Raw genomic sequence first — 21511 nt, 5'->3', positions numbered from 1 at the left:
TAGCCACTTAATACACAAATTCTGAATAATAATATCATTTAGACTGAGTATAATAACTCTGGCATAATTGGACTTCATCCACCAACATGCAACATCTTAATATTCACTTGAAGTTTTTCATTATTAAATTCGATTTGTATTTGAATCCGTCTGCTCTAAGCTTTTGTTTGTACTTTGTTGTTTGTATTATATAATTAATAGGCGTATAATAACTGCGCTCGGTCCCAATCCGCTGCTGATAGCGGGTGTTTACTGTGCATGTAGAAAAAGACACTCATGTTGGGATATATAGTCTTCTTCTTTTTATTTTATGCCTTACACACTTGAATTAAATCTGCTTTTGCACTTGTGGTTAAATGCAATAAACATTCCATGAGCTTGTAGCTACTTGCGTTACATCATGTAATGACTATCAAATCTACTGTAAGCCAATGTGAAAATATCCCGTCTGTGATGTATGTTGTACGCGTGTTTGCTTTGTCGCTGTGAGCGAAGCTGCCTGCTGCCACGTCGTCTTTGCCTTGTTGCAAACTGTTGCGGGACGACACGACGTTGTTGTGTAACACTTGACCAGCTCAAACTTCCCCATTTTCTGGAGCCCCACCCCGCGCCCCCGATGGGCGTGGTCGGCAGTGGGCCGGCGTGATTGGTCATCGTGCATGTCAATAAGGCAGTCTCGGACTCTGATTGGTCGGAACAAGTCCTCCTCTTTGTCTTTTCAACTTGGCGCTGCCCGTCCAGGCTCGGGTTCGACTGTCTGTGTGCCGCGCTTGTCCAAACTTTGTCGGCGTCCAGGGAACACTTGACCGGCGGGAGCTTCCGGTTCGCCCTCGCGGTTCTTCTCGTGTCAACGGTGGACTTTTGTTGTCAAGGCAACCGCCGCTGAAACTTTTTGTCTTCTTCACTCGAGTTGGACAAAGAAAGATGGCAGACAACGAGGACCACCACCAAGTGTCGTCCAGCTCGGCTCTCTTCGGCGACGAGGTCCACCACTACCAGGCCGAAACCGAGCCCGAGGTCGAACTCTACACCGGTCTGCCGCTCGATGAGCAGCCCAAGCAGGACCTCTTCAACCTGGACGATATCGTGGACTTAGTCGGCGGAGCCCAGGACGCCCTGGAGCGGCACATGGCTGAAAATGATGAGCCGCACGAGTTCACGGAACCCCCCGAGGAAGAGCCTGACTTACTGGACCCGCAGCCGGAACAAGTGTGGAGGGAAGAAGAGGAAGAAGAGGAGGAGAAGTTGATGGCAGACTCCACCAGCACCTCAATCTTCCCCCCCACGCCTTCACCTCCGCAGGCCAGTGGAGAAGCGAAGCCACAGGTTTGTCCGGAGAGCGACGCCCTCCCCGCGGCGGCTCCAGCCCAGCCAGCAGCGCCATCCCCCGCACAGGCAGCGCAGCTACCGGCCGACACGCAGCGAGCACCGGCTCCGACATCTTGTGAGTATCCACGCGGCTTAAACCGGCGCTCGTCATCGCCAGATGACGTCTCGGACGGTTTGATGTCGCTTGAAGCGAGACGTTTTTGTCTGTGTGTGGTTTTTTTGTTTGTTTTTTTGCGAAATGGACGCCAGTTGTGACAACAATTGATGCCCGCTCGTGGACGTCTGGACGCGGCTAGCACGCCTCACGCACTCCGCTCGGCCACATAGGTGGGCTTTGGTGGTGAGAAAAGCAACTTTTGCGCGAACGCGATCTCCCTAATGAGGCTTATGTTGTGCTTTTTGGATGACGATCGAGCTCGCCGCTTTCCGGTTAGCCGGTTAGCTGGCGGCTAATCGGCGGCTCGTCGTGCTTGCTTGACGGCAATTGGCGCTGACAAGAAGCCGGCTCGTTGACAGCCTGCCGGTGGCCCGATGACAACAAACGCACTTGAAGCTGAAGGGGGAGTTAAAAAAAAGAGTCAATTGAAAGGAAAAGGAAGCGTTGAAGGTGCGTTGGTGGGAACGTCGCCGCCCCGGGCTGATGGAGCGCGATGCGGCCCACCTGTTTGGACGCGCACGTCACGGGACGATGTGCCGCATCATCGTCTCGTTTGACGCCGAAAAGCTCATAAAGCCCCGGTTCCACTCAATCGGATTCGTGTGAGCCGTTTGGATGAAGTTCATTTCCGATGTTTGAGCGTTTCTGCAGACGTTTTTTTGATATGACGAGCAGCGTCCATCTGCTGCTTGCCTCCGCCCGTTGCTAGCTGCAGCCCAGTTCCTTTATCGGACAAAGCCAATCGCTCCTTCTCTGGGACTTGTGGCAAAACACCAGCAAGATAAACACTTCAAGGCAGTTACATGGCATGAATTTAAAAGCCTTCATCCAGATCCAAACTGAAAAAGTGGCCAGTGCCTTTCGAATGAGCTGGCGCTTGTGCCTGTCACACCCAAGGAGCTTGTTGACATTTGTCCACTAAAACGGGAGCTCATTGTTGTTGTTTTATAACACGTCTGCCATCATGTTCTTATAACCGTGTTGGAGGATTTGAACAGCGTGCCAAGTCAACTTAGGGGGCTCAGATGTGGGGCTGTCCGATAATGGAAGCCCGCGCACTCAGATTAGTCACAACAAAGGAATCTGCTCAGCGTCGCCACCCAGTTTTCTCCTCCCAGCATCTCCTCCCTGATATTTCCACCAAGATCCTCGCCTCATTTCCTCGTGGCTGTGTTTTCCATTGATCACCTGCTCTCTTCACAGCCAACACCCTGAAAAAAAGGCTAGTTAGCAGAGAGGCCTGGTTGTGATTCCTTTGAGCATCCTGGGGCAGAATGAAGGAACATGTCTGTTGATGCGTGTTGGCTTTGTACATGAAGATGAGGCAGATTGCAGGCAAACAGGCCTGTGGGCATGCAAGACGCCAGCCTGCCTGCAGAGCGAGCGAGAGCGAGAGCGAGAGCGAGGCAGGGAGTCAGGGCGGGGCCGCTTGATGGACCAAACCACAAATAGTCAGAACAAAGACGCTGCTAGGCTTAGCTTAGCATACTTAGCTTCAATTCATTTCCTTTTCTAAGCTACTGTTGGACTAAATCTTTTCATGTTGCTTTTCCTGTGATGTGGGTCTGCAGGGCGGGTGGAAGAGAGGGGACAAAGGAAACCCAGCAATTTCACATCTTCTGTCTTCCCCTCAGGTCCATTTTTCGCTTTGCATAAAAGAACCCTGTCCCTGTGAAAATCACTTGTCTTGGAAATATACAAAACCATTTCTGGTCTTTTGCACCGAACCCAGTAAAGGCGAGATACCTTTTTTTTCCCAGATCGAGTACATGTGAAATGCGGTACAAGGGATGCAAAGGGGACACATCTTTGCAGGACAATCAGAATCAAATGATGTTGAATGCTGACTTTAGCCCCTTTCACACAGTATGCATCTGCGACAGAGGGAGGTTTTTAATTGCTGGTGGCTTTTTTAGTCTTTCTAGGAAGTGACAATGGCCTAATAGTTGTTGTAGTTGTCGAAACGTGGCTTTGATGGGCAGTGTGAAAGGGGCTCCTGCCATTTAAGCTGTTAAAAAAAACCTTTTCTGTAAGGATGACCTGCACCTGGTGATGACGTGAAAGGAGAGCAAAACCAAAACAAAGGTGTGATGTTTGCAGTACAAGCTCACGTCTTCCGCCCTGTCGTGTTGAAAGCCGAGCAACTCAAATTGATTATCAGCAGTTTTATTTTCCGTCCCTTCTGTCTGGACCAGCAGAAACCTTGAATGAAACCATGCAGGGCGAGACGTCCGCTCATGCTTAATACATCTGTTACACTCGTAGCACTTTTCATTTTTACGTGTTTTCATTTGTTTTTCAGGTTTTATTACTACTGCACAAGGAATGAAGAGTTAATTCACCATTTGACAGAACTGCATTTAAATGATGATTAACTTCATTATTATTCGTCTTTATTCGTGGCACAACAAAATGCAGTTTTTCTGATCAGCAAAATCGAGAATTTTGAGAAGTGGCAAAAAGTTATTCCGGTAATGCAGAAGAAACGTTGACCCAAACGCTGCGAAGTGGACCGCATGGGGGTTGCCTGCACGGGCTCCTTCTCACTGCCCAGGCACTTTTGTGAGTGACTTTTCGCCAGTTATCAGCACAATCCTTCTCCTTCATCTGGAAGGTAACGATAGCGTTGTCCACAGATTTGTCCTCTTGTACTCTAAGATGAAGAATCCTCAATCAGGCGCTTACCGATGTCGGACTTAAGAATCTAAAGTAATTATCTAAAGCTTTCAAGGTCAATTCTTGGTTTGGGTACACAAACCCTAATATCGTAAACAAATCTTGAGCTGTACATCTTTCCTGTATGCTCTTCTCTTCTACAATTTAGTCGACAAACCCCCAAACCTGCCTTCCGTGTACTTCCCATTGTGGTAGACGACTTTCTATCCAAACAGCAACTAAGTCCCAAGTTTTTTTTGGTTGCTTTTTAATATTAACCCAGAGAAACCTTTGGTTCTGCGCTTCTGTGCTCCTCAAAGTGCCTTAAGACTCTTGAGTCGGATCTGACAACTCCCGCTGTGACCCCTGCCTGGTTTCTGGTGAGACGCTTTGACTGACAGGCGGTCTAATTGACCTACATGCCCGTTTTGGGTCACCCACATCCGCCACCGAGGCGCCGGGTCAGGTGGATTACTCTGTTTGTTGTCTCGGTGTCCTGGTCACAAATGAGAGCTCAAAGCCGTTTTGGTTACCGTGCCGACACACGCAGCAGCTGGCAGGCAGGCAGACAGACGGAGGGACGGAGGGACGGACCACCAAATGTAACCAGACCGCTGATGTCTCGGTCCCAACTTTCAGCACTGTCACGGGCCACGTAATGCTTACTCTTAATGTGCTGAGTCATTGGACTTTCCAGTTGAGAGGATGACATTTATGTAAGAAATCGTGCGTGTGTGATTGAAGACTCTTGATATCAGGATGACTTGATATTGACTGTACTCAAGCAGATGTTGTCGTGTTTGAAATGAGCGATGTTGTGCTTGTAAAAAGCTGAAAGTTGTTGTGACTGCTTCCATCCTAGGTTGTCTTCACCGCTGGAAGCTAAACGTTGATCCTCGAGGTAACCGAGCAAACGTTCAACCACTTGAATCGTCTGTGATTGACAACCAATGAGATGATTGACTGATCGTTGCACTTGATTTGATGAAAATAATCTGAGCACAAGTTGATTGTTTGATTGGTGAATGCAAACGTTTCAATGTCCTGATTGAAGGCGCCACGCCCCGTTTGACGTCCTTCTTTCCTCGCTCGCCATTTACACTTCCTGCCTTTATGTTCCAAATTCCTCAGAGCTGTTGTGCGAGGCTCGCACTCGACAGACACACTTGTTTGCACAAAAAGGACTTTTGATTTGACAAAGTCCATGCTGAGGTCATGGCTAAATCACCTTGTGGAAAACTCTTCTTGTTTTTACAGCACCGCCAGATCATTCCACTGTCTTTTTGCTGCTTGTATTATTTTGATTAGTTTATGTTGAGAAATAAGCAATCGCTTTCTCTTTTTAAAGTCTTGTTGTTGTCAGGCTGGTTTTTAGAAGACAAATTGAGCCCCCCACTGTTTTGTCACAAGCAGATATCTTTTAACAGATTGCTACTGAATTCGACCCACATATGCCAAACCACATGAGCAACCAAAATTTAAATCTGACAGTTTGACGTCTTGTCATTGCATGTTGGCGTTTTCCCAAGGTCAGATGTTGACCAAGGTCTTGTGATGAAGGGGATTTTGTCTGCCAGCCACTTTAATAACGCTTCTGTTGTTGTTCCTTTGGCGTGCATTCATTTGTCGCCCCCCGGTGTTCACGGAGGGCACGGCTGTAATGGGACGTCCCATTTTGCGAGCTCGATGAGTCAGGAAGCGGTCGGACTCGACCTGACGTGATGGAGACCACCGATGCTTCGCTCACTCGTGCTGTCCTGCCTGACAAGCGGACTGATTTTTGCACTCTGCCGCTTTCTGTCGTTTCTCCCGCAGATGTTCCTTCTTCTGCTTCTAAACCTCCGCCTCTGATGCAATTCCCGACAGGCAAGTTCTCTCTGCTCACTTTGTTTTCCCGTCTCCTCCTTTTTGTGTTTGTCTCCGCTGTAGTGTCGTTGCCTTTGTGTATTTCCGTCACTTAGCTTGAGTGGAAAAACCGAACCAAACCCACCGCATGCCACAAGTAGAGTCAAAGTCCTGCATGAGACACTTGCACACTGCATTGTGTTGTGATTGTTAATATTTGCAGACAAGCTTAACAAGTGAACGTAGCGTCTAGCTAATAATGATTCTTTTCAACGGTCTCAAATCTGAAGACCTTTTTAACTGATGATTTTCATTTATTGTGCTTTGAGAAGAATCATTATCCAACAGTTAGTCGGCCCCACCTAACGTGGATTACTGGCGCCAGAGCTGGGCCAAATATTGGACAAATGCTGGATAGTCAACACCGTCCCAAAAACCTCGCAAGATCACAAGCTTTTAATTTCAAAAACTGCTGACAACCAAGTAGAATTTCTCATGAGCAATCATTTGGTTTGCTTCGCCACACCTGAAAATCTTCAAGTTGTCTCAACTGGAAACCAATTTAAAAAATGTTTGGTCATTATGACGGGGGGGTGGAGCATATGTCCGCCAACCACGGTTGATCTTTCAGCAGCACTTGTCTGGTCTTGATTCTTTCAGTATGGGTTCAATCCAGGTTTGGTGGGCTCTATACGGAATGGAGTTTGTCTTTTGATATGTGCTGTATTGCATTCTCCCCCCTCCCTTTCTACTCAAGAACTTGGGCAGAAGGGTGACGCCCCTGCCCCCATCTCCCCCCTCTCCCCTCTCCACTCCCCCGATTCCCTGGAAGAGCTGTCTTTGACAGAGAGCCCCAACCAGCCCTATCCTCCGGGACCGGCTGTATCCCAAGGCTCCTTTTCCACTCGGGCCGCTGCTGTCCAGTCAAAGGAAATGCCCTGGCAGGATGAGGAAGACGGTTCTGGAGCTGGCCACAGTCAGAATACGGGAGAACTAGATCCGTTCACTGGTCCTTACCTGAGCTTAGGCAAAGACCCGGGGCCTCACATTCTGTGTGAGGACAGTGGAGTGTCGTTCTCCCCCGAGGAGAAGCATCCTAGTTCCGACCCCTCCCCCGTCACCCCCCAGATGGTTGCCAAGTCTCACATTGCCTCCTCTAACCCAACAGAGCACTGGGATTCGCCGTTCCTAGCATCGCAAGACGACGCCGAGGTCCCTATGGATTCCTTTTCCAAGGCAGCAGCCGCCATTGGCTCTCCCGGGTACGAGCCAGAGCTGCACAGCAACCCTTCGGATGAAGATGACGACCTGATGTATGAGGCAAAGAAGAATGAGAACCCATTTGACGGCTTTTCCCCACTGGCGGACAGTGCTTCCTACCGCTTTGGGGAGTCCAAATCTAAAGTGTCACAAAGTCCCACTCCAGATCTTGTCCAGTACAAACAATCTGAAGAACTCCAGGATAGCCCGCCGTCATTCTTAGATGAAGGGAAAACATTGGAGACGGGCATGAAGGCCATCGATTCGCTCATGCAGCCAGTCAGTCAGTTCTCATCTGGTCTTGAAGAGGAGGAGGAGGAGGAGGAGGAGGAAGAGGATGCTGCTCTGCCGCCATCGCTTCCAGACATCCTGAAGTCTTCCCCACTCAACCCTGACAAACTGGACTCTGGCTCGTCTGAGGGAAGCCCAGAGGAGCAGAGCCCCATTCTCGAACGTCGAATGATGGAGTCCCCAAACCCTCCCATCAACCTGTCAGCCAACAACCCCTTTGCTCTGGATGCAAAAGTGTCTCTGCTCAAGGAGATGGCGGATGAGATGGAAGTGAAAGTGTCCGACAAGCCAAAAGATGAAGACATGAAAAGTTTTGGTGCGTTTGATCTGGTCAAAGAGGCTGAGGAAACGACCCCGGCACCAGTGAAAGGAGACGAAGCTGTCAAGTTTGAGCAGAAGGATTGGTTCTCCAGCCACGTTCCTCCCAAGGTCACAGAGAAGTTTGAGCCTCTCAACTTTGAAAGCAAGAAAGCCCCCGCTGAGGATTCGGATTCTGAGTCGCCAACCGCAGACTCTCTGTCTCCAGTCCTGGAAGCCATGGCCAAGAACCCTGCCAGCTTCCAAGTGGAGAAGAGCGATCCCAAGGTGGAGCTGGAGGAGCCCGAAGTGGCGGACGAGGTCTCCGAGCACGAGGTGTCATCTGAAGAATTTGAGTTCATTGAGAGACCGCCGAAGGGAGTCATCGATGAGTTTCTCGAGGCTCTTGACACGTCCAAGTTTGCGCCCCCCAAGGCCCCCGAGATCCCCATGGATGAGGACGTGAGCTTTGAGCACAAAGGGGCAGCTTCCTTTTCTGCGTCGGCTCCGGGGCCCGCTGAGATGCTGGCGGCTCCAAGTCACAGCTCCTACCGCCTCCTAACCCAGCCGTCCCCCCAGAAGAGCAAGGCGGAGCTGGAAAAAGTCCGCGTTCAGGAGCCGCCGTCCCAAACGCCGGCCGTCTGTTTGGCGGTCCGCAAGCCTGACGAGGCGGTGGTGCCGAAGAGCGCAGAGGTCGGCAAACTGTTCAAGATGCCGAGCGTGAACATTGCAGCAGGTAAACAAAATCACTTTTGGGCATGGACCCCCCGTCGCCCCCCCTCCCCCCCCCCCCACCTTCTGTTTTCATTGGCTTCTCCGTGTTCATCCAAATAACTCCAACTGCCTTCATCACTCTTTTGTTCTTCTCCCAAGCAACCACAAGTCTCGTTTTACGTTCGATCCCATCATGATCGTCTTGATGCCATTTCCACGCTTTTTGCATTTTCTTTGTTCATTTAACCCATTCATCCATTTATGTCTTTTTTTAACTACGGTAAGTAAAATGTCTTTTGGGGCTCCAACTAAACCAACTGCCTTCGTATTTTTTTTTTTTGCAAAACCCCACAATGCTAATCTGAAAGTCAGCACTCACTCCCCCCCAGAAGTCTCTCACAGATAGCAGCCCCGCCCACTTCCTACACCGCCAATGCATTTTCCAAAATAACCAAACTAACTTTGGTGTTCATCTCCAACACTTACTGGAAAAAAAAATTGTTGGAGCTCATTTGCTTGAGATTTATTTCTAAACATAACTTAGAAACTGAGACCATTAACCTAAATGCATGGAAATGAGTTTCTCAAGTTTGTTTTTCAAGTTGGAAAGCTGACTTGCCATCTTTTTAATGTATTGAGACTTTATTAGCTCGTCCATTAGACTTTTGATGTCCATTTGTTGATTTTGTAATACTGCAAACCAAGCTGACTAACGCCTGGTGCTGTTTTGGCCTGCAGCCAAAATAGAACATGAGGAACTGGAGGATCACATGTTGGCATGTCCAAAAAAGGAGCTGTTTTTCCAGGTCAAAGGTCACTTCACTTTCTTTTCTTTTTTGTTTTACTTTGCACAAAGTGACTCAATACCTTTACGGGTGATTCCGACCGTTACAGCACAGGAAGTTGAGCAGGACCGATAAATGTTGAAATCCGATGCAGGCTGATATCTTGTGAGCACAATGGCTGCAAACGTCCGCTTCCTTTTCTCTCCGCAAGCTGAGTCTGGACGCTTCTGGTGCGCCGACAAGTTCTCACAAGACAAGTTTTGTGTCTCTGTAGCTCATCTTGCCGCAAGCAAGCGTAACCGAACCCAACTTGATCCCAAAAGACGTGACTCATCCTTCACACGGCGACTCAGCTGAGTCTTGACTGATATTTTGTCGGGGATGCATTTTGTCAGCGTGTGCGTGTGCGTGTGCGTGAGGGATCCCCTGTTAATTAAAGCCGCCCGCCACTGCCTCCTCCCTCCCTGCATTGCGACACTGGCAGCCCCTCCAAGGTTTGTGTTGCGAGCCGCCAGCGAACCTTTTTGTTGTGCGGCCGCCTCTTGTGAACACGCGCGAGGCTTCACGTTGTGCTTTTCTGCAACTCCAAACACATCTTACGCTCCTTTTGTTTGTCGCTGTAAAAATGTGCGGGTGAGATCCATCAAGTGTCGATCGGTGGGCGCATACTTGCAATTTCTGCGTGTCTCGATTGCATCAGCAAGATGAAGGTGAAATGTCACTGACAGACTTTGTACTTTTACGTAACCCAGTCTTTGGCCATGGGAGTAACTTTGTATTTGCTAACTGCTGCGGTCAACGACGATAGCGCGGCCAGTCAATCATCTCACAAACATGACCTTATTGACGTGGGAAGGGTTCAAAGTTGAGCTTTTAAACTGACACTGGCATTTTTGCATGCAACATTAATGCTAGCTTGGGCGAGGTTAGCTTGTGAAGGCGACGGCTGCCCTCAAGTGGAGCGAGCCTGCTACTGCCACTGAAGCAGAAATCTTTCTGTACTTGTCGGAAGTGTCCCGAAAGCATAGAGTTTGCCGGGAATGAGGCAATTACACCAAATACTGGAGGAAAAAAAAAAACGTTTTGGTCTCTTACAAACTCCATCCAGCCATTTTCTGTAGTTTGTCTACATTAGGTAGGGAACACGTAAGGGTTCACTGGAGGCTGTCCCGTCTGACTTGGGTTGAATTGCTCGGCAGTCCAAGTGCAGAACACATGCATGCAAAGAAACATTCACAACTATGGTCAATTAACTCGCATTTGTTGAAAGTGGGAGATGATTGGATGAAAGGCTGGATGGAGGCTTGCACGCACGCACAATGTTGACATTTGATTATTCAATGATGAGAAAGCTGACCACGAAATTAGACTACTGTAATTTTCATATCTGAAAAATCCTTTACTGCCATTTATGGTGTCGCTGGTGATTGTCACGGCGATGTCTTTCATTTTAAAAGTTCTCAATTACACAAAGTATTCAGGTAGATCGAAGACATTTTTGAAATGAACTTCTATGTAGAAGGATGCAAAGCAGAAAACAAGGAAGGGCCAACCGCCACCTTTAGCTCTTTGACTGCCAGACGTTTTCAGAAAAGGGATGCCGTGGGTGCCAGCCGATTTAAGCATTTTTGACTGATCTTTCAAGGTCCACAGAAAATTATGTGTTTGGACTATGGAAATACACATACTACCAAATGAAAGATTGGACTGTCATCTTTCATCAGAAAAAAAAGTTTGTTTCTACCTTATTCCATTTTTCAGTAATCAACAATAGAAAATGGTTAGTTTCACCTCTGTTTTGAAAAAAAAACGTCTTTTAACGTCTTTGGTCGTCCTACATAGGATTTTACTAAACGTTATTTAACGTTTTTGGCAGTCAAAGAGTTAGGGTCTGCACCACGTCAACGCCCACTAATGGACTTGCCACCTTTTTAGTACTGGTTTTGAAACCTTAATTTAAAACCCAACCCATGATTGAAATCCCAACTTGAAACCTGAACCTTGGCTAGAAATCCTACTTCGAAAGTCTAGCCTGGCCCAAAAAAAAGCTTACCTTAAAACCATAAACTTTAACTCTTTAACATTGTGACCCCGTTTTGGAAGTCCAGTCGTCATGTGAAACGACTAAACTTCTCTGGAAAGTGTGTGGTGCTGTTTGTCAGTGTTGCAAAAAGGTTTGAGGAATGTAAAAAAAAAAAAAAAAAGTCAAATGAACTCAATTTTCAAAAGAATAGCTCCCGTCCTTTAGTCTGAGCGTGTGTATGAGCACATCTGGATGCAGGTTCGATGAAGCCACTTGAATGCGGGGGCTTTCATTGCCAAATCAGTGAAGGGAGGGCCGAGGCTCTTTTTGTTGCTGCGTCAGAGCGCCGGTGGCTGACGGTCAGCTGACTGCTCATTCGCCCTCTGCGGAGTTAACAGCCTCCCCCTCCCTCCCTCCCTCCCTCCCTCCCTCCCTCTCGTCCCTCTTCGCGTTCAGTGCAGTGGAGGCGTGTGTCCATGTGGAATGTGGACTTGTGAACGTCCGGCATGGAGACGGAACGCGCGGACGCAAGCAAAACTGCGTGGAGGCAGCAGGGTACGCCGACATCATGCTTGCTTGACTTCTTGGCGTGATGATGATGATGATGATGATGATGATGATGATGATGATGTTTGTTAGTGGACTGACTGCCCGTCTTCTCCTTGGAGCGCATGAAAGTGGGTCATTTCATCATAATGCTTCTTAAAGGCTCTTTCAGAGATGTAATGCTCGATATTGTTTGGATAAAGATTACAGAAATAATGTCTCGGAGATGTAAATAATCTTTGAGGTGAGTCGAGTGAGCGCGGCGTGCCGTCGCGATCGTTCTTGCGTTCTTGTCATGATGCTGACGACATTTCTGTAGCGTCCTCTGGCGTCTCCTTTTTGACGTCCCCGTGGAGAACATGAAACTGTTTTGGTCGTGATGCCTCTGAAGACGATTCTAGGAGATTGTAAGCGTTGAATGACTAAAATCGAATTGAGGAGACCAGTCACTAAGCTGAACAGGTTTGAATTCCCGACTTCAAAAGCAGCGGTTGTTCATTCAGTGAGCTTCTCTTTTTTTGCCCCAGTTTGTTGACTGAACATGGACAGGACTGTATCTAAATTGCCATAAAACACAAACTGTCCCCCAAACAACAAGCACATTCCGCAGTCTCATCAATCTTCGCTTTGTATTAAGCAAGTCACGACTGTGTTGTGCTCGTGCAAGTTTGTCATCTGCTGTTTTGTGAGCTGGGAGTTGTTCGTTGCCATTGCAACATCCAGCCAAGGACCTTTGTCCGCACTTCCACTGTGTCCGCACTTCCACTGTGTCCAAAGGTGGACGGACGGCAGAAGGGGAGGGAGAGGCTTTTCAGAGCCCAACGCTCTTTGCCGACAGCTCAACGACTGGTCGCAGGGACTCAAAAATGCTAATGAGCTAAGAAGCATTTACGTGTTTGTCTGTACAACGGCTTCAACTTTGATTTTGGCAATTCTGATGCCGTTTTCTTTGATACTCTGCCTTCCACTGATACTTATTAATGGATTGTTGACATCAAATCGTATTTTGACCTTTAAATAAAGGTTATGTTATCACTTAATGTGAAGACAGCAGTAAAATATCATATCAGTTCCAAGTCGTCATAGTTTATGAAGGTTTCCTCCTCAAAAGCATTTCAAAGTCCAAAGGAAATTTCCACCACTGGAAGCTGACGCAGCGCAACGTTGCCGGTTGCACGGGAAGGTCTTGATGCAACTCATGTGATGTGATGTCATCGCCACATTTTGGGTCCCTATCAAGTCATCTGCATTAAGTGTGAAATTAGATTCGACAAAGTTCGCACGCAGTTACTCAGTCTTCAATTCGCAGTTCACTTTTTGTGGCTTGACAGCATCGCGCAATTTTATCGTACTTGAAATGTGGATTATTCACTATAGTGCAAATTTGGGATCATTTCAAACTTACAAAAGAAGCTAAATGTGCCTTTTGCAAGTACATCTGACAAGTTACAAAAGTATCGCCTACCACTGCTAATTCCAATGAATTGTGGCCCTTCCACGGATGGAGGGAAGATGGACGCCGCTGCTTGTGCTAACAAAATGCAGCATGCGTTCTTGGGCAAGCTGCCAAAATGGCCTCAACTGACGCCATCGCCGCACGCAGCGTGGACGACACTTCAGCCCGTAGCTGTCAAACCGCGGTCCTGCAGGCTTAGGATGTTTCCCTTCTCCGACACAGCTGATATATGATCAGCTCATCAGCAAGCTCGGCATAAGGCTGATAACGATCCTGCTGATTGGAATCGGCTTGTGTTGGAAGCGGGAAAGCTCCAAAACCTGCAGGACGGCGGCCCTCCAAATCTCGCCGTTTGACACCTTATGCTTTAGCCACTTCACAGCCAGCAACGTCTCCAATCCAATGAGCTGATTTCCATTTCCCTCAACAGGCCAGGCCCTCCCCTTGAAAGGCACGCATTCAACGTCACACATACTACAGTAGAGAATGGCAGGGTAGAGACCTCAAGTGGACAAAAATAAGACCTGCATATTTTGTGCATCAAGCTGAAAAATGATTCAAAATGTAATGAAATAATGTGGATTTTGTTTATTGTCGGGAATGGAACCGCCACGAGAAACATGAGATTACCGTACCTCTAATTTTATATCCAAAATTGAAAACCACTGAACAGTGTGCCTTCTTCGAACCAACACAAATGGTCCTTGTTGAGGCCGAACAACACATGATCACGTGGCGGCTCCCAGCATGCACCTGGTGTTCACTCACAACTTGGAAGTCCTTACATGGATTCCTCCAACATCTCCTGGTGTGCCGCTTTGCCTTCTTGCTGGCCGCTGCCTTCGTTCTTAATCCTGTCTGGTCCTCGTTGGTTCGTACAGCTTCTTGTCTCGCTCATGTAACACACACACACACACACACACACACACACAAGCAGATCCCTCATGAAGACGTCATGTTCTTTCATGCTTGTATTTGATTGCAATTGGAGGCCACGGGTTGAGTATAAAGTACTTCACAGGGTGTTTTGGTTCATTGTGGACTGACTCGGTTGGTTGAGCTGCAGATTTAGAGAACATCCAGTAGATGGTGCTATAATAGACTTAAATAGAGTTCAATTGCTGAAGCTGCTGCTTCCAGGACCCAACTTTGGATAACCAGTAGAAAATGGAACTGCAAATTAAATTATAGATATTTATACATTAATCAAATAAAACATACTGTTGAATGTATATTTGATTTGATATATTAAGCTAATAAAAACCCATATGCATTTAACAATGTTATATTTAAGTAATTGGTTCATTATAATTTGGCATAAAAATGTTTTTTTACATGCATTGGGTTTTTAACCTAAATTATAAATTATAATTATAGAGTAATAATAATTTTAATGTGTGCATTTCTTAAAATACTTTGATTATAAAGTTGACGGATTATTTTTAAAATGAGCTGTTTTACATAAAATTGAACATTTTAATTTGTATTTTATCAATTTGAATAATTGTAAATAATGAAACTGAAAAATGAGAATGTTTTTTTTTTTTTTTTGCACATTTAAACTTTAAACTTGATCTTCGTTATGTCGTGTCCGTTTTAAATTCAAACTCCAAAGTAGCCCTTAAGCACAAAGGTTTTTGGCCAGGCCCTTGGTTTCAGTCGTGCACGCGCGAGACACGACTGCGCATGTCCGCGTCGCGTTCTCGCCTCAGACGTGCGCGCGCATCGCGGTGAGACGCGCCAAACTGCGCATGCGCGGTCGTGACGGCGGCGTCAGTGGGCGGAGACTCTGAGCCGCAGCTGCGTGTTTCCGCGAAGGTTCAACATGGACGCCAAGCAGGGTCAGTCCAATCATCACCACGTTTGAATCGTTGCTTGTTGGCGGCTGCTTGGCTTTGTTTGTTACCGGGGCTTGCGTGCGGATGACGAGCGGGTCTCACGGCCGGGGTTGGAAACAGTCGGCCGGGTCGATCAGAGCGCCGAGCGCCCCCTGCGGAGGTCACGCGGGACGGCTTGACGCTTTGTCCCGTCGCAGAGAGCCCTTCCGCCGCCGGGGCACGTTGTCCACACGCCTCGGTGCTTTCCACTCGGGGCGGACGGTGACAAAATGACCGGCGGCGCACAAAACGGGATCATCGACCGCCGGTGTTGAGCTCGCTGATGCAGGGGCTCTATTTTTAGCCCGGCCGCCGGTGGCGCTTGGCCGCCTGAGACCATATGTAGCCAAGCGGCCACATTTGGACCGCGGTACCGCCTCTTTTCTTCTCCCCCTCATCGTCGTCGTCGTGTTGGCTGCCGGATTTTGAGCCGCGTTGTCTTTCACTCATCCTTTAGCCCCGTGGACAAAAGGAAAACAGTCGTGTTTTTTTCTGTCGCCTTTTTTGCTTGTAACAAGATTGGCATTTCCTTTTATTTCAGTTTTGAGTTACGAGCATGCAGAGAATGAAATTGCTATGTCAAGGTGCCAGTGCATTGCTTTTGTAGTCACAGCCTCTTTCAACAGCAGCTCGGCTAATGTTAGCATCAGCTAGCATGAGAGCTTGACATGTGCTAATGATGAAAACCGCGAAGCCACCGGATGACGTTTGGCATTCATTAGCAGACGCTAGTTTGAGTAATTCGACAGACTGCAGAGTGGTTGCTAAGCAACGGAGGTGATGATTTGATTGGAATGACTCATCGGCTTGACAGCGTCTGCAGATCAATTAGCATTCAGAATGACAGGCTGCGTTTCTCCACCCTAGATTGGTCAATCATGTCTTCAGCGTTTCTGAGAAGTTCTTTGCAATTCATGCATTAGCTGTGAATATTTTAATACTGCTGGAGGTGCAACAATGAATTGATTGACTACCACTTAGAACAATCAATTAATTGCTTCAAGCCTTTGTTTAACTTTAAGGTGCATTGTGCCGATTTAAAAGTGCGTATTGTCGCTTTTTTGTCGTCATGCATGCGCCACCAATGCCCACATGAGTATGAAGAGCCCTGACTGTTTTACTTTGCCTCCACCGGACCCTGCGCACTCTACAGTTTCTTTGTGAGCCAGCAGGCGTCCGTCAGGCGTAATCATGTCTGTGACCCGTTTGGAATTCTCCAGATGAAACTGAGGCGTGACGAGCGCAGCTGTTGTCGCTCAGGAGCCGCCAGCTGAGCGCCACCAAAATCAAAATAGTTTCCATTTCAATCAGGTTGTTTTTTGGACAATTGGGGATTTTCATCTAATTTAATTTTCCTCACTGCTTTGCTTGTAGAATAAGCATGATTGAAAATGAGCTTTAATTCCCCAGATGGTGTTTTCTTTTTTTTTTGATGGTTCTGGTTGACCTCAATTCTAAGATCAGATGTTTTGAGTCAGCGTTGGCCCTTGGGTTGATGAAGAAAAACAAAATGTGCCGAGTCATGTCAGTTACTCCAAGAGGGACGTAAAAGAAGTCAAGAACTCGTGACGGCCGACCTTTTTCGTCCGCCGCGGTCCTTTTCACGCGCGTTGTTAGCCTGAAGCGGCGCTAACGCATTTGTTGCGCTCCACGCCGCTTTCCTTTTGCCCGTTTGGCGTCTGACTTGTTTTTCTATGTGGAACGCCTCGTGAGGCGCTCGGCCACAAAACCAGAGCGGAAGGGCCGCGTTGCGGGCAGGTCGTCGTCTCGCATGCTTGCGCGCGTGCAAAAGAAGAAAATGTGCTCTGAAATGAACTTGCGGCCAAAACGCTGCACGGAAAGACGAGCGTCGCCAGATGACGTGAACGTCGAACCTTCCATATGATGCAACGTGCCACCAACGCACGTCCGCATCGACCACCGAGCGACACGCGCTGAAAATGTACAAAGACTGAGAACGATATATTAGGTAGTGATGAGGATCATTTATTGAGCGGACACATTGAATTGTGCAAAATAGCGAAGCGGCGACGGAGGCTGATTTATGATACGTTGACGATTGCATCCAACTTGTGCTTATTGAAGTGTGAAGACGTTTCCTTTTTGAGCTTCCTCTTTGTCAGCCATCTTCATCTCCCACGTCAACGTTGTGTATTAAATCATCCCATTTGCCTTTTGCTTCTCCACGTCGTGCCATCTCCTCATTTGTCATCCGGCCAACAACTTCTCACTTTGTTTGCACTGACAATTCCAATTGTTGTCCTGCTTTGTAATAAAGGCATGGAAGTAAAAAGCCCGTTTAAAATCCCCCCAAAATGTTGACGTCACGGTGAGTTGCGAGCCGAATCCAGTCCTGCGTCTGCCTTGTCATGTTTCCCGCTGCAAACGACAGCGATGTGTGACGCTTGCGTTTTGTTTTGTCGGCGCCCCCAGTGGTGGATCTGGTGTACTGGCGCGATGTGAAGACGACGGGCGTGGCCTTCGGCGCGGCGCTGCTGCTGCTGCTGTCGCTGACGGTGTGCAGCATCGTCAGCGTGTGCTCCTACATCGGCCTGGCGCTCCTCTCCGTCACCGTCTGCTTCCGCATCTACAAAGGCATCCTGCAGGCCATCCAGAAGTCGGACGTGGGACATCCCTTCAAGTGAGTCGCCCGCTCAGCGGAGGCGGCGCCGCCGATGCGCCTTTGGCTGATGTGACCCATTGGCGCTTTGCTGTGCGTGCGCCTCGCAGGCAGTACCTGGAGCGCGAGGTGGCGCTGTCCGAAGACCTGGTGCACAAGTACAGCGACGTCCTCCTGGAGAAAATCAACAAGAGCGTCAGCGAGCTGAGGCGTCTCTTCCTGGTGGAGGACCTGGTGGACTCCATCAAGGTGCGATTTCGTCGTCTTCTTCCGCCTCGTCGCGTCCTTTCAAGCAAACCGTAAAAGCAAACGTGTCATTTCAGTTTGCTGTGCTGATGTGGATCCTGACCTACGTGGGCGCTTTGTTCAACGGACTCACGCTGGTCATTCTGGGTGAGCTTATTATTCTCATTTGGTCAGACCCAAACGTGTGCGTCCGAAGCCGTGGGAACGGAAAGTGACTAAAACAACACCGTAGCAAAAGTTGAGGACAATTTCGTCACAATGTCAATTATTGCATTCTTGAAAGGAAAGGATGCAGAAAGACGTCAAGACATCTCATCTGCCCCTTCATCATCATCATCATCATCATCATCATCATCGTCACTAAATGAACGACAGCTACTGTCAAAGCGCAACAGTTTGAATGAGAATAGAAAAATTCATGTTATTTTCGTCATGTTGGTCTCATTCGGGACAATATTTTTCACATTCCCTGAATTCCCACTTTTGCCATAATTCCACATTTTTCGACAAGAAAAACTAATTCCTCAAATTCACCCTTTCGTAAATGTTCACATTTTCAGGAGGGAAAAAAAAATCCGTAAAAAGTACGAATGTGCGTCTGTCCCCAACGTGAGCGTTTGTCTTTGTTGAAACAATCAAGTGACTTCCAGTTCAGTTCCGCGTGCAATTTTGACGTTGCGAGTAGTGATGGGACGAAGATACCGCAAGGAGTTTATTGACACATTAGACAAACTTTATTGACACTGTGTTGGTCACTCAATAGCGACCTCTGCTGTACATCTAAAATCATTGCAGATAAACAAAATGAAAATAAGATGGTAAAACGTGCATGCCGTAAACCTTATTAGCTTATGAATTTATATTTATAAAATAATTTCATAAATTTTATTTATTCACTTTACTTAAAATATGATCTCATCTTTGTATAATTTCAGTTGGTCCATTTGCTTGCTGAGTTAAGTTGTTTATTAGATGCTCATATGAGTTGGCTTGTAAAATATAGCAAATTTGTATGTAATAAAATAAATAATAAAAGTTAAAATGTTTAACTTCTGTATGGGATTTTGTTAAAAGTTTTAAACCATATGTAATAAAAACAGATTCTGTCATACATTTTTATTGAGAAACAAAAGTTTTTGAAGTGTGATTGCTCCAAGGCGAGTAGACACATTTAATTAAAAAAACAGTAACAGTAAACAATGCCCAAAGTAGGGAAAGATTTACCTTATGTGGCGTCAAAAGATCAAAATGATTCCAGACTTGTGAAAATGTTCTACAACGATCCATGAGTGGAAACAAACAAAAATCCAACAGGCACAGGTCAATTTGCAGCAACAGGAAACCGTTTCCTCTCCATCCAACAAACACGCAACGTGTTGATACAGTTTGTCTACCTATAAATACAATTTGGCGCGGCACATCCAAACGACACACTTCCTGTTTCGGTCACGTGATTTTTTATTAAAGCGATACACGCGCCGATACGGGCTTTCACGCTTGCGCACTCGGCGCAGTGCTGGCGCGCGAGCGTTGTCGAGTGTGACCGTTTTGTTGCTCTTTTCTCTTTAGCCGTTATTGGAGCCTTCAGCTGTCCCATCATCTACGAGAAACACCAGGTAAGACTTTTGAGCACTGGCCTTAACTTGGATTTGGGCCAACTCTCGTTTTGAAACTTTGTTTCCAAACAATGTGTGCAGGCTCAGATTGATCACTACCTGGCGCTCGTCAACAACCACGTCAAAGACATCGTTGGAAAGTAAGTCAACTTGATGTTTGGCACAAAAAGCAAAGCGATATTAGTCCTTCTTAAAAACATTCATGTCAACATAAACCTTAATTTGACCTTAATTTCTCATAATGCGTAAAAAACAATTAGAATAAAATAGCCAAAATAAGATGAAAGCGACCCTTTGAAAAATAGCCAATTTTGAATTAAAAGCCAAGGTTGGCATGAAAGTGTCTTTAAAACAAAGTCGCCTTAAAAGGCGAAATACGGAAACGCAAAGAATTGTTGACAACATTTGGACAAAATGACATGATGGCGTCAATCCAAAAAGGTTTGGAACAACGCAGCCACCTTCATTGTGTTGTTGCTCTTTTTACATGACAATGACAACTTTATCTAAATTGTTGGAGACGTTTCCAATGTTCTGAAGATGTGATGCAAGAAGGGCCCAGAATAGAGCCTTGAGGAACACCAATTTGAGTTTTTCTTTTTCTTTTTTTGTCTTTCAGGATCCAGGCCAAAGTTCCTGGGATGAAACCTAAAGCCGAGTGATGAGAAGAGAAGCGGGAAAGTGCGGAGAGGAGGCTGGCTGGACGGACAGATGGACGGATGAACAGAACGGGAAGGGAAAGAGAAGGCGGGAACGTGAAAGAATGAGGGAGGAGGCGTCGCCCTTCCAAGTTTATTTGTCAACTCATAAAAACACTTTTTTTTTTTTTCCACTTGTCAACTTTTGGCTTTTCTGGAAGAAGACAAAGAAGGTCTGCTTGATGTGTGAACTGCCCCCACACATTGCTTCCCTGGGGGAGGTCACACACTCCCTCGCTTGTTCTTCTCGTGGCTGCCGATTGAACTTGTTTATTTAAAAAAAAAAAAATGTAAGAAAGAAAGTGTGCGTGAGAGCACGTTAGTTAGACAGGCCAGATGAAAATTTCCCCCTCCAGCCGGCTTCTTTCTCCTCGTGGGTGGAGGATGTTTGTTTTGCATACAAAGGATGGTGGGCGGGGCTTGGAGCATTTGCCAACGTCTTCATCATCATCATTATCATCATCATCATCATCATCATCATCATCATCACAGCTTGTGAGTAACTCGCTAGGATCATCTTTCTAGAAAATGTTTGGCAGTCGTCGTTTTGGTGTCATGGCCGCTGTGTAGTGATGGAAGAAACACGTTTATCAGTACGTTCATCTGCCACGCCCACAACGTCACATCCTTTCAATTCAGCAAGAGAAAACAAACAACCCAGGCATAAAAAAAAAGGCATCTTATATGTGGAGCTCAACTCTTTATAAACTTCCAGCATTTGTTTGAATGGTGTGATCGACTTGTTCATACTTCAAAATTGTGACCAGAAAAAAAAGTTAGTGGAATGCGTTGTGAGATGTAAACATTATCCACCAATAAAGCTTCTAGAACAACAGACAACATTGTGACACCTCGCCTAATCTTTCTCACCGGGCACGAGCGCACGCGGCGTTTTGAGATGGAAACGTCGCACAACGTGCTTCTGAAAGCAAAGAAATGGCAGCGACATGCGCGACGTGCAGAATGTGAGCTCAGCGCCGAAAGGAAGGCGGCGACTTGACGGAAGCGCCGTCTTAACGCACAGCGTTTTGCTGTGAGCAAACAAAAACAATCCACTCAAAGTAATACTCGGGACTGTGCGTGAATGGGTGATGGT

At 47.0% G+C, this 21511-nt stretch overlaps 1 protein-coding gene across 8 annotated transcripts; it reads left to right on the top strand.

Annotated features, from left to right (window-relative positions):
* The first annotated feature begins 611 nt into the window (after positions 1–611).
* On the top strand, positions 612–21255 carry LOC144061709 (reticulon-1-A-like). 8 transcript variants are annotated; one of them, XM_077582415.1, is made up of 9 exons: positions 612–1444; positions 5957–6007; positions 6744–8570; positions 17669–17876; positions 17966–18104; positions 18179–18248; positions 19671–19717; positions 19799–19857; positions 20337–21255. In XM_077582415.1, the coding sequence occupies exons 1-9, from the start codon at positions 925–927 to the stop codon at positions 20377–20379; spliced, it is 2964 nt and encodes a 987-aa protein (XP_077438541.1). In that variant the 5' UTR covers positions 612–924; the 3' UTR covers positions 20380–21255. The 8 variants fall into 8 exon arrangements, with proteins under 8 accessions (XP_077438541.1, XP_077438542.1, XP_077438545.1 ...); XM_077582416.1 differs by having other exon boundaries at positions 633–1444; positions 7155–8570; XM_077582417.1 differs by lacking the exon at positions 612–1444 and adding an exon at positions 1497–1656.
* The last annotated feature ends 256 nt before the right edge of the window (positions 21256–21511 follow it).

Source organism: Vanacampus margaritifer, chromosome 12, assembly GCF_051991255.1.
Source record: "Vanacampus margaritifer isolate UIUO_Vmar chromosome 12, RoL_Vmar_1.0, whole genome shotgun sequence".
NCBI lineage: Eukaryota > Metazoa > Chordata > Actinopteri > Syngnathiformes > Syngnathidae > Vanacampus > Vanacampus margaritifer.
The sequence above is the reverse complement of the archived record's forward strand: the minus strand, read 5'-3'. Positions and strand labels throughout refer to the sequence as shown.